General features: G+C 31.9%; 1 protein-coding gene and 1 pseudogene across 1 annotated transcript; one reads left to right on the top strand and one right to left on the bottom strand.

The window, feature by feature from the left end:
• Positions 1-4,907: 4,907 nt before the first annotated feature.
• Positions 4,908-6,437, top strand: LOC132953792 (tigger transposable element-derived protein 6-like). Its single transcript, XM_061026132.1, has one exon. It carries the CDS (start codon positions 4,908-4,910, stop codon positions 6,435-6,437), a length of 1,530 nt encoding a protein of 509 aa, XP_060882115.1.
• Positions 6,438-8,113: 1,676 nt separating this feature from the next.
• On the bottom strand, positions 8,114-10,369 carry LOC132953791 (zinc finger MYM-type protein 1-like; annotated as a pseudogene).
• Positions 10,370-14,404: the final 4,035 nt, after the last annotated feature.

Here is a 14,404-nt window from a genome sequence, read left to right as displayed (position 1 = left end):
ATTTCAGTATACCGTTTTAAACCGGTATTGAAATCAATACCGTTATACCGAAAATTATTTTCAATACCGTCAGCCCTACTTGTACATGGTGTGATTACTGTGGAGAAAAAACGAACGTATTGTCAAACAGAGACCAAAAAATTTAAAATCTTACCGATTTAATTGGACGGTGTTTTGGAAAAAGGGCTCAAGTCGAAAAACACTTAAAAACGTCCATTAAACGTTTATAAGCTATTAAAAATTAAAAATTAAGATTTTTTTAAGCTATTGCATAGCTTTTATCGCAGGCCTGGTGTGGTGACTGAAAAAAAATTTTTCGTAACGAAAAAGCGTGACCACTACCTGCGGAATCCCGTAATCCCCCTCCTGTATACCGCGCGGCGACCCGTATTGTAATACAATGCTATCTGCGATCGAAGGTCGGCTGTCGGCAGCTATTGTTTGCAGATATATTTCCAAGGAATAATAATGTACCTATAATTAATAATTAAATGGTTTATATTATATAATATACATTTATATATTTATATCTCGATAGTGGATATGATAAAATTACACAGTGTATGAGACATGCTGCGTTATTTTTTTTTTTTTTATTATTATTATTTTTATTATTATTCACTTATCTACCAACAAAACAAACTCATTTGTCAAATTTTGAGATATGTGGTGTTGCAGTTTCAGCGACGATATATAGTTGCTATATACAACGCGTGCAGTGTGCACGCCAGGGTAGTGTTATAATATAATATAATAATATAAAAAAAAAAAATTTTATTCATCGCACTTTACTGGAGTACACTGTAGAAGGGTCAAAAATACTTGGTGGAAATTCCCATAAATTTCCACTTATCTTGGCTGGCGATTTCAACATCAACTTCGCTGATAAAAAATCAGAGAGACTAACAACGTTTCTCTTAAAAAAATTAAATTTACGTATAAATAATGATCCACAAGAATCTACTACAAAATATGGGACCACCATCGACGCCGTATTTTCCAGATATTTGGAGAATATTAAATCTCAAACTTATGTTTCATAGGCCTATAGTTTCTATGATACAAACTTGTGTATAACTAGAATAATAATAAAAAAATTTAAAATTATATCAACTTCTTATTTATTTAATATGCAATAGCTTTATCGCGGCAATCCCCGAATGCCACTTGACTTATTTTTATAAATAGGTAATTTAAACATCTACAATTGGAATAATTAAGCATTCCATACCCTAAGTAATTTAAATCATTATTATAATTGACTTATGCCCATGTGCACGAATATCTTATAACAACTTTTACGAGTAGTGCCCTTTTGCGCAATATACAAAGATTGAAAGATAGGTAATAGGTACCTATGTGCCATATAGAATAGTACCTTTATTATTATTAATATTGATCCAGTGTAGGGGAGACCAGGGCAAAGCGCATAGGTTAACTTTATGTGTTAAAAAATCGTGTCCAAACTATTATTTTAATAACGATTTTTTAATATAATCATAAAATGACTTCTTAAGTTCATTATTCATTCCTTCAAAAAATTTAATAAGCACTCAATCATAAAAAAATTAAAAATTTTTTAAAGTGGAATTTTATTAATTTTGCCCAGATACTAGGGCAAAGTGAAAACATATGGTGGGCAAAGTGGTAAACAATGAAATAATTAAGTAATAACTAATGTATGTTAATCCATTTAATAATTGTATATTTTGAATGTATACATATTAATGAATTAACTCAAAATAAAAAAAAACATAAAACATAAAATATAAAATTCTTCTATATAAAATAAAAACAAAATAAAACATTACCTTCTCATATTATAATAAAAACAAAATAAAATTAATAAAACAACTTTTAAATACTGATAGGTAGGTATAAATGTATAATACACATTGTCTATTTGGTAGGGAGACACTATTTCCAATCTGTTTTTCACATTTTTTTTTTCCCAAAACTTCTTTTTCTCAATACCATTTTTCCCAAAACTTCTTTTTCACAATACTATTTTTCCCAAAAATTCCTTTTCACAATATTATTTTTCCAAAAAGTCGTTTTTCACAATATTATTTAAAAAAAATTATATTTCCCCCAATATAAAATTCAATACAAATTCAAATACAATACAATTCAATTTTAAAATGTATAAGTAAAAAAAAAATTATTATAAACAAATAAAAGTATTAAAATTTTAAATTATGACCAATGGCCGTGAGGTATGCAATAATATCATTGTTATTAACAAATTCGTCATATTTAGAAACAATATTATAAATTCGTTCCTCTGTTTTTAGTTGTACCTTATTACGACATTTCCTTATTTTTTGTCCTAGATTCAGTTGTCGTAACATGCACTCAGTGTCAGCTTGTTCTTTTCCAAGTTCATTAAAAAATGTGTATACGCTAGGATGTTGTCGTCCAACAACCACTTGGAACCGATTATGCCAGCCTTCTGACAAATTATTTGTTCTTGCCAATCGTTGGAGTACTGTATGGTACTGGTTCCACAGTTTTGGGGGGAATCTGGGTTCAGTTCCTCTGGCTTGCCTCCCACGGATGTAATTTATCTACATTAAATATTTAAGTTATACTTAAAATTTAAAATTTGAATATTATATATTATGTATATTAAAAAATAATTTACCTCCAAATATTCTGCAATTGGCAACAACTGTCAAAATGAAACTAAACAAGGTATAAATAAGACATTCGATAATCAATATTGAACGGATAAACTTAATCACGCAACAAATGGATCGAACGGCAATTGGGCGCATGCGTTATTTTGACGCATACAATAGGTATATTGAAGTTTATGATATTTATAATCTATAGATACTGTATAGGTATAAAAAATGTACAGTTGAACGGCAAACGGTAATAAAGATAAAGATGAAATGTGTACCATTTAGGGATGTACGATATAGGTATAGGGATATACAGATATATGGATCATGGATGTATATAGTCCGATTAAGCAGTGATAGGCACCGAGCACCTACCTAAAATGCGTATACGTATCATAGCGTAATTGGAAAAAATAAATCGGGAAAAACAGATTGGGAAAACTGTACTACAATCTGTCTATTTAGGTACCATCATTGGTGTCTTCACAAAAGTCACACACAAAATGTCCTTTCCCTAAATATGATGTACAATCCTCATGATATCACTTTTCACAAATGTAACACTATATCCAATTTTCTACTGGTTTTCCTCCAGGTCCACATACATATTTTTCTGAACATATGGGACAAAAATATTGAGTGGTGCCTATGTTGCTTTTTTTTTAGTTGATTCAAATCTTAAAGATTTTCTGACCGATTTTCTTGTTGTAGTTAAGACTTTTGCTCTTTGGGTCTTCCTTTTTCCAGTTGACATTTTCATTACATCAGTTTTTGGTATAGGTCTAATATCTGTAGGTGAAACTTTGGTACAGTTTTTAATTGGCTGTTGTGGAGTTGATGAAGTTGTAGCAACCATAGTTTCCAATTGATATGTATCTAATGTATGAACTAAATCAGATTCTAAGTTACTTGCTTTTGGTGAAGGTACTTCATTAACTTTTATTTCATTTACTTCTGATGTAGGGGTGACAGCTTCATTTTCAAGTGGTCTGTAAGTCACTGATGCTGGTGCAAATTCTTCATCACCAAAAATTGTAGGATTAAAAGGCCATATACCAGTACATTTGAATCCACTAACTGCATTATGAGGTGTGGCTCCTTTCAAGTAGGCAGGACTGAAAATTTTTGCTACATCATATTGATTTATAATGCGGCCTGGGTAATTTTTTTGAAAAATATTTATTTCTTGTTCATAAAACCGTTTTATTGGCCCAAATGCAGAAACATCGAATAGTTGGATTTTGTGGGTTGTATGTGGAGAAAATGAAACAAATATAATATGATTATCAGTTGCATATTTCAATGCTGGATAGTATTTGTGTGATTCATGATTATCCAATACTAAAATTATTTTTTTATCTGGAAAAGGGCGAACAACTTCAACAAAAAAATCAAGCCATATTAAAAAAATGTCACCATTAGTCCACCCACTTGAAGAATAATAACCCTTAGGGCCAGGAAGTGCATCATCTAATAATCTTTCTTGCATTCTTTTTCTTGCAAATATGAAAAAGGGAGGTATAAATGAGCCAGCCACGTTACAACAGCAAATTACAGTTGTTAACTTTCCCCTCTCAGCGCTAGAAATAATACCTACTTGTTTTTTTCCACACACTGAAAGTATTTTGGGAGGTTTGATATTAGTTGTGGATATTCCTGTTTCGTCATGTTATACACTCTAGTAGCATCAATATTATATTTTTGATATTGTTCATCTAGGAGATTAAAAAACCGTTCAACTTGAGGGCGATTGAAACCTCTACCTCGAGCCACAGATGTAGGTTCTGGAGTCCTAAGCACAATACAGTACTCCCTCGTTAACACGAACTCGGTTAACACAAATTATTGTATAACGCGAACCGGTTTTTCAGTCCAGAGAAAGGCTCTATACTATAAGATAGGGGTTTTTTTATTTCCTCGGTTTATACGAATTATTTCGGTTAACACGAAACTCGAACAAATTTTAGGTACCATATTGTCGTTTTGTTGATTAACACGAACAGAAAAATGTCAATCTGTACATATGTATCTAATTTCGTTTTATTACTCGTATACTAGTCGTTAGTAATTTAATCTTTATAACACAGTTTTATCGATATCTTATCTTATCCCTACTATGTATGTACATATTCTCTATTGTAGGTACATACATATGTATACATGTGTACATTTGTATGTGTGCAATCTAGTTCTGCGATAATCGCTCTCGTTTAAACTAATAATTGCTCTATTAATCAGTTGGTCAGTTGACTTTGTTGGTGTCGTTAGTGATTGACCAAAATGAGTTTGAAAAGGAAGCAAATGTCTATAGATCTAAAAACTAAGCAACTAATTTTAGTAGAAGTCGAAAAAGGTACACTGCCTAAAACCAAAATCGCGGAAAAATTTGGCATTCCAAAATCAACATTATCAACAATTATTAAAAATAAAGATAAGATTGACGAAGCAGTTGCGCTTGGTTCAACCAACAGTACAAAGCGTCTACGAAAACCCATGCTTGAAGACGTTGAAAAGGAACTTTTGAAGTGGTTCAAAAAAGCCAGAGACTCCAACATTCCACTATCAGGTGCACTTGTGAGGGAGAAAGCAAAAGAGATTTGTACTTCCAATGGCGTTGAGCATATGGCGTGTTCTGATGGCTGGTTATGGAGATTTCAAAAACGGTATAATATTTCTTGTCATGTTTTGAGCGGCGAGGCAAATAAAGTTGCAGATGAAGACGTAAATAAATGGCTTCAAGGGTTCGTAAAAGTGAGGCAATCCTATAGCAAAAATGATATCTTCAATATTGATGAGACCGGTGTTTTTTATAATTTATTGCCCGACCGTTCATTGGATTTTAAAGGAGTGAAGTCGCATGGGGGTGCAAAGAGTAAGGAGAGATTGACTGTTGTGTTGTGCTGCAACTCTACTGGGTCGGAAAAACTCAAGCTTTGGGTGATAGGCAAATATCAAAACCCCAGATGCTTTAAAAACGTAAATAAGCTTAGTCTTCCATTCGAATACACTAATCAAAAAAACGCGTGGGTCGATTCAACATCTTTTCGCCTATGGTTACTTAAATTTCAACGAAAAATGGCACTTCAGAATAGAAATGTACTTTTGACTATGGACAATTGCAGTGCCCATAATAATATTGGAGATCTGGAATTGCCAAACGTAAAAATAGTTTATTTTCCTCCAAATTGCACATCCAGGTTACAACCTCTGGATCAAGGGATAATTGCAGCTTTTAAACGATATTTCAAGACTAGACTTGTACGCCATGCACTGTTATGCCTTGATTCCGATCAACCATGTGTAAAATGGAATATTTTACAAGCGATGAGGGCAATGGCTGTATCGTGGAATGATGTAACTGCAACAACGATCAGTAATTGTTTTAAGAAAGCCTGGAACATTGAAAACGACGCCAACTTAACCCCCGAAATACACATTGAGGATGTAATTGAGGACGATTGGAATAAATTGTTAGCTGTAACTTCTGATGAAAATGCTCAAACTTTTTCAAGTTTTATACAAATGGATAATGATCTCGATATCTGCGATGAAAATGCTGGAGAAGATGGAGAAGATGAAAACCCCGAAATCTCAGATCAAGAAATTGAACCTACTGAACCTCCAGTAGATAAACCCTCTCGGGCTGATGTGTTGGCAGCCTTTGATACCCTCGTAAAATTTTCCCAAACCAGTGCAGAGTTAGATTGCAAATTTGATGACCAGTTGAACAGCATCAGAAAACAGTGCTTAGAAAACTATGAAGTTACATTCACACAGAAACCTATCACTGACTTTTTTAAACCGACGTGAGTTTTAAATTAATTTTTTTTTGAAAAAATGTATTAAAAATATTTCTTTATATATGTAATGTAGCGTAGTAATTAATTAATTAAAAATATTTCAAATATTTGTTTATATTTAGTATGTACCAAAGAAATGTAAATTTTTATTTTGAAGATTACTTAATAAAAAAAATGTATTTGAGTGTAAAATAACGTATTAGATTTAACCTTCTTTGATAACACGAACAAATTCGTGTTAAACCTATCGGTTTACACAAATTTTTTTAACACGAACAGGTTATTTTGTGGTCCCGTCGTGTTCGTGTTAACGAGGGAGTACTGTACTTGGATTTCTTTTTAAAAAACATACTAACCAATCATTTCCAGCTGATTTGTTTTTATCTCAACTATTAGGATATTGTAAATTATTTAATTTGGCAAATTAATACACAAGATTTTTAAAATCATACCTAGGTCCTAGTTAGCCCATAAAACACTGCATCCATTTCTTTTAAATATTCAACAAGTTCTTTTTCATGTGTAATTGAAAATATAGGTCGAAATCGTGCCAGCTTTTTATTATTTCTGCCCGACTTAAGTCGTCTGTATAATGTTGTAAACGGAATATTATACAAAGATGCAGCAGTTGATATCTTTGTACCATTTCTACATTCATAGATTGCCATATTTAAATTTTCTTCCGACCAACTACCCCGGTTTGTTTTTCTTTTATAGTTGGACACCATCTAAATAAAATAAAATATAAAATATAATATAATATGAGTTTGAAATATTTATATGAGTATACGGGCAAAGTGGATGATTCCACTTTGCCCTGTTCACTTTGCCCAGATTGATTTTTTCTTAAATACATTTTTTTTTTTTTAATATACGTGATTTAGGAACTTATGTTTAATAACTATATAAACTTAGTATAATTATGAACATAATAAACTACGTTTAAAATGTTAGTTTATAAATATTATTAAAAAAAGCTTAATTTCTTACCTTGTATTTTTTAAGAAATTGATCTATTTTTGGTTAAACGCTTTTATGGTAATTGTCAGGGCCGGCGCTAAGTATTTTGCCGCCCTGTGCAGTTAATAAAATGCCGTCCCTTTCAATACTTTTTGCCATATAATTAGTACATAGTATTATTAGTATTATTAATACAAAATTAATAAAATGAATTATAAGCTGGGCTATATTGTAGGAGTTCAAACAGTGAAATAAATAATCAATTTATTTATTTACATTTTACATTATTACACTAAATATTTTTTTCACAAAAGTTTGTTATTTACATTTATAAAAATAAATGGTAGTTAATATTTACAATTAATATATAATTTATACAACAATAAAAAATCATAATTCACAAATGTTTTCTTGCTTTTAACTTTGCAAAATCGTCGACTAACTTTTTCTCTGTTAATTCTTGACCAACTTCGTGTTCAATTGAGATCATGGCTAGATCACAAAGTCGTTCGTTTTTCATTGTTGAGCGTAACAATATTTGATAAGTTTCAATTTCAAAAAACTTCTTTCCCCAGTTGCCACTGATACTGGTAATGTTAGCAAAATTCGTAAAGCAATGGATAGGTTTGGTGCAAAGTCACCTGCATTTATCACAAATGTTAAGAGTTCATAAGGTGTTAAGTTATCATCAACCATAGCTGATACTGACTTTAATTCATGGGCCATTTAAATTCCATTGATATCTGTTGAATCACCATCGGTAAGAAGAATTTGTAAGTCTTTGCAATGTTTTAATAGTTCTTCATGTGTAAGATTTTTTAGTTTTTTCATATTGTACAGAAACGAAAAATTGTTATTATGTTCTTTTAGTTGTTCAAATCTATCATTCACGCTATTTATAGCTACATCAAGTGTAAAGTAATAAAAATGTATTTTGAATTGTTGTTTTGGGTCAATAACTGGTTCATCGTTGTGTTCATAATCAAAGTGTTTACGAGTACGTCGTGGTTTAATTCTACCCCGTGAGTTCTCAAAAACAGACTCTACTCCCATTTCCGTTGCAAGTGCTGTTGAATCTATAATCATTTTCTCAAAAGATTCTTCTGATCTCAGTTCATTTAAATGTTTGAATAAAGTTTTTAAAATGCCCAAAGCTAAAGATATGTCAAAATTTGGTTTTTGCATTAATTTACTGATTGGATTTATATGATTAAGTATGTCGTACCAAATGACAACAGAACAAATAAATTTAAATGTTTTAATAAGATTACATAAACATTCAGCTTCATGTTTAACCATTGGATCTACATTTATATTTTCTGATATTTCAAACAAAGCATCATGGATTTCACCTATGTAATATCGAAACGGTTTAAGTGCGTCTATTCGACTTTCCCACCGGGTTTGACTTAATGGTTTGAGTGTTAGTTCTTTAACATGTTTCAAAAGAATTTGCCGACGAATAGTTGAGGCAGAAAAAAAGTTGAATACTTTTTGAATTATATGAAAAAAACCTACAGCTTTTTTTGAAGATTTTGCGGCATCATTTACAACAAGATTTAAGGAATGCGCACTACAAGGAACAAAAAATGCACGTGGATTAATATTTCGAATGTGCCGTTGGACTCCGGAGTGCACACCTTTCATATTGGCTCCATTGTCATATCCTTGTCCTCGCATATTACTCAAAGGTATATTCAGCTCACGTAATATGTTTAAAAGTACATCACACAGATTTTCTCCAGTACTAATTTCAACTGAAATAAAACCAAGAAAATGTTCACAGATGATAACTTTTAAATCTTCAATTGACACAAAACGAATAATAATAGTCATGAGCTCCGAGTGACTTATATCAGGAGTACAATCTAGTATAATACTATAATACTTCGCTTCGCTAACCATAGTAACTATGCGAGACTTAATAGACTGAGCTAATAAATCAATCATTTCATTTTGAATATCTTTTCCTAAATAATGGCTTATATTTTTTTTATTATTAATTATTCTTCTTACATGTTCAGCCATCACAGAATCATACTTAGCCATAAGTTCAATTAATTTTAAAAAATTTCCATTATTATGTTTGAATAACTGATCAGATGATCCACGAAAAGCTAAATTTTGATGACCAAGAAATTGTACTACCGACATGATACGTTGTAAAACTTCATTCCAATGCCTACACTCAGATTCTAAAATACGTTGGTTTACATCATCAATTGTTTTTATTTTTTTTAACCTCAATGACAATTCTAACCATGTACTATATGCGGTCAAATGATTTTTTGATGTTTCATGTCCTTTTAACATTTGTGTACAATGCCTCCAGTCATTATAACCTTCTAAAGCCAACTTAGAGTTTGAATTATCAAATAGTTTACAGCAAAAACAAAATATTACGTCATTGGAAATAGAGTATACAAGCCATGTCCTTGTGACATTTTCTCCATTACTCATACTTCGTTTGTAATGAAATTGTGTGAATTATCGTCCTTGATCATCTGAAGGAAATACAAAATTTGCATTTAACGGAGCAGGAGGACCTTTTTCAACCAACAATGTTTTAAAGTCGTTATTAATAATTAAAAACCATTCAGCAGGGTCTGTACTAATATTAATTAAAGAATTAAAGGAATTTTGATTGACATTTTCTGTTAAACTTTTGTCTATTGTAGTTTCAGAAGGTACAGTGACTGCTTCAACTGAGACAGAGTCAAAAACCTCACTGGGTTGCATTACAACACTGTCTGTTATATTTTTGGCTACTGTAGTTTCAGAAGGTACAGTGGCATCTATAACTGAGAAAGAGTCAAAAACTTCACTAGGTTGTACAACTACAGCATTTAAAATATCTAATGATGAGGAAGAACCAGTTAAAAATTTTTTGATAGAATTAGACTGTTTTTTAATTACAGCTTCTTTTTCACGTTTTCTCTTCCTATATTCTGCACCAGAAAGTCGCTGTCTACCATCCGACATATTGGCGCTTTCTTAACTTTTTACTATATAAATAAAAAATATGATGTAAATTTCTTATAAAAAAAAAAAATATGATAGTTTTAAAACGGGTTTTACTTAATTCATTGTATTTATTATTTACATAAATTACCTACTTAATATTAATAATTGTACAATTATTTAAAATTAAAATAAATACTTACCAAATTATAAATATTAAAATAATATGATATGTTGAATGTTGTTTGACTAAATAATGTGCACCGTACTCTATAATCGTTGACGCTACGACGCTCGTTGACAAACTACAATATACTAGGTACGTATAGTTCGATAGTTGTTACTCGTCACAAGTAAACTAGTTTGTATCGCTGATAATTATTGATTATTGTATATACGTTTATGGGGATCTTTGTCGTGATTTGATTCGGTTCATGTTTGCTAATTGGAAACCACAAAGATAATCGCGAAACACAACGAGCGATAATGCTAGCGGCTAGCCCGCACATTATATTATCTACTAATAGTGCTTACTTAGGTACTTCATAAAATGACACAGTTCCAGTTAAAATAATATAATGAGCATTATTTTAATTTTATATTTACAGTGAGTTATGTTGAAAAATACATATATTTTTATTTATTAACAATGCCGCCCCTAAATTTCCAAAAAAAATTGCCGCCCCGTGCTGTCGCACAGGTCGCACGTGCCTTCTTCTGGCCCTGGTAATTGTACACTAGTGAATGTATCAAATCAATATCTCGGCATTGACGATACACAGTGCTGCCAACTTATAAGCTTAATAATAATTAATCACCACTATTCAAAAAGTTATTAACATTATTCACTTTGCCCAGCTATCCACTTTACCCTGGTTTCCCCTACTCATAGTTTTAGATTTAAAAATTTAAAAATTAGTATTGTTATTTCTAAATGTTCAATTATCTGACAAACATCTAATTGTTATCTATAATTTATGATATTAAATAGGTAGGTATAACTTTTTCACATTATATTTTATTCTTCCGGTTTAATAGTTAAGAATAAAAAGAGATAACAATGTTTCATAGTTTATATATAAATAAAACAATAACAAACTCTCTTAAGTAACATTATATCAATATACTGATATAAAAATATAAAAAGACAATTTTTTGATAAATAATTTCATTTTCTAAAAACATTTCATAAATAAAAAAAAAAAAATAGTAAAATATTATAGTTTTAACATTTTATAATATAAATTATAAATAAATTATAATTGTTAAGGTAATATATATAGGCTTTAGGAACTTTCATCTTCTGATGATATAATCAATCCTGGATATAGGTTTTTGATTTTAAACTTCTGTAAAAATGATGATATACATATGGTATGAAATTTAATAGAGAAAGTAGATACTTTTTTTTCTCGTGAGATATTTCAAGTGTTGTACTATATTATGCTTGTGGTAATAAAGAACTTTTAGTTTTTCTACGAGCCATATTTAAGTAATTAAAATTATATTCTATTTTTAATGATGTTTTGTATTGTACAATAATGTTGTTTTGTTTTGTGTACCTGAGCCATTTTACATCACAAAAACCAAATGCATTACCAGCTTAATTTTTTTTTATTTGATATTTTTTTTTCAACAGGCTATTAAAATCAAAGTAATCATTTTGTTTTATTTCAACAACTGTAAACTTATCTTTTCCAGCCCAACTTATTAATTTTGCCCGATGAGGATGGTTTATTGGGAATGGATAACGTTTACGAGCTTTCTCAATGCGGGCGTGATCAGAATCGCATTCCATCCTTGTATGCCCAGGTACCATAAACTTGTGATCAATGGTTTTGATATAGTCTTGATGCTCCAAAAAATAAATACACATGGCTATAATTATGCTATTCTTGTTTTGTCCCGGACAACAATCACTATACATTGTGACATGAGAAATATCCGATTGCAAACTTTTTAAATAATTAAATAGTGACGAACCGATATCATTTGCCCCTCGTTTGGCTATTGTTTCATTCCAAATATAACAAACAGCTTTTGATGTAAAAGTGTTATGGACAACAAAATTATAAGTCCATAATTGTCTTTTATAAAATGGAACTGACGATTCTAAGGATGGAGTAGAAAGACATTGTTGAAGGTCAAAAGTTATAACACATAAATTATCTGTAAATGTAGAAATATCAATTCTTTTGAACAAATAGTTCTTGTAAACTTAGCCGTTTCACCAAATATTTTGAGGAAACAAATTTTACATACTGAAATAAGTATACCATCTTTTGGTATAGAATAGTGATATACCTTTACTCTGTTTTTTGTTTTTCTGGTGTGCACTCTTTTTTGGATTGTGTTTTTTTGTTCCTACTAGTTATTAATCCAGAAATGTATGACACTCTTTTATTATAGTTTTTCATTGACCTGAAATTTGTGAACAACTTCTTCTGTAACTCAAGATAAATTTTGTTTTTGCAATCAGTTCTACATTTGGACAAAGGTATACACTTTCGACATGGAACAACTTCTCCTTTATTTATCACATACTCTATTGCATAATTTCTTTTATGTTTTATAAAATCTCTACATTCCCTTGAATCCCCTTTTATACTTTTTCTTTTTTTGTTTAAATTTCCAACAGAACAATCGCCCAACTCCATAGATATCTCGATACCAGACACATGACTTATTTCATCTGTACCCATATTATTTACTTGATTTTGATTTGTGCTAGTATTCTATATAATTTTAATAAAACATTTCCATAAAAGTATTTTTAAAAAGCTAATGCATAACATTTATAATATTATATAATTGTAACGTCACAGCATTTTTTGCATTAATATTATTATATCACAAACATACCTGTACCCGTATTGCCACTAATGAGCGTACCTTAGTTATATATTATTATGAGTATCGCGCGCTAATGCAGAAGTGACCGCAGTATTATGTAATAATTGTCCCCTGGCCCCCACAAACCCACAGTGTACGGTGTCCACATGTCGCCACACACGGCCGCCGTTGCTGTCGGCGCTTTCGTCGCGTCCGGCGGCACCGCATCGGCGGAACAATACTGTACACCCCGAAAATATGATGTATTCCCGCAATATGACGACACTGACCTGCCCCACTCAACACTAAAAAGCTCCGCCGCCGGCATAAGACCACCGCCGGCATAAGACCACCGCCGTCGCCGGGTCTCCGTTTCACTTTTTCACCTACGCTGTACCTGGCTGGTACGGTTGTTCTCACGGCTCCACACCTGCCCGGTCGAGACCATCCACCCGTCTGTTCGACGACCAACACACAACCACCCAGGAACCACGCGGCACACAGGCATTTTTGACTCACCAACCGACTTCGTTGAATACACGTCAACTGCCGTCAACATTTTTCGACGCCTGTAGTCAACCATGATGATGGGCTAAGTCCGCCATGAGGGTCCGGGCGGCGGCCGACAGCTCCTATCAACATCAACCATGCATGCTGCATGCTCATCACGTCAAAGTCGTAATATACCTAATTTCCCCTGTCCCCCCTTTACCAGCACGTTTTCCCGGTAACCCTGCGAGGACACACCATGAGTGATATGGTGTGTCGCCTCCCGTGGGCCGGGAAAGCATGCGACAAATTATATATTATTTTGTATTTGACATGTGCCAATATATCTTGTTCATAACCTTAATATCATTCTTATTATTATTTTAATATTATTTCCCCTTAACTAAATAAATCCTCGGCATTCAATTGTCGTTGCGTGTACAAAGCCTGTGAGCTCCACCGACTTGGCCCTCGGGTCATCACGCGGTGCGGCTCACAGGTCGCGACAGAAGTGTTCCCCTTTTGTCGTAGGTGGTTTACGGAGCCCTAAAAAGCTCCGGATTCTCTCATAATTTAATAAATATTTACCTTGAATTCGGGGGTTCCTAATATTTAACTATTGCAACTAATCGATTCACATATATCACCATCAAATAATTTATCTACACTCTAAAAAATAATAAGCCGATACCTACATTGTTTACATAATTATAAAATAATTTAGTGTGATTTAAG

Source organism: Metopolophium dirhodum, chromosome 1 (genome assembly GCF_019925205.1).
Source record: "Metopolophium dirhodum isolate CAU chromosome 1, ASM1992520v1, whole genome shotgun sequence".
NCBI lineage: Eukaryota > Metazoa > Arthropoda > Insecta > Hemiptera > Aphididae > Metopolophium > Metopolophium dirhodum.
This window is presented reverse-complemented; position numbering and strand designations above follow the sequence as displayed.

What these genes read in the sequence shown, in the direction of transcription:
- LOC132953792 (XM_061026132.1), top strand. Translation starts at nt 4,908, where the DNA reads ATGAGTTTGAAAAGGAAGCAAATGTCTATAGATCTAAAAACTAAGCAA.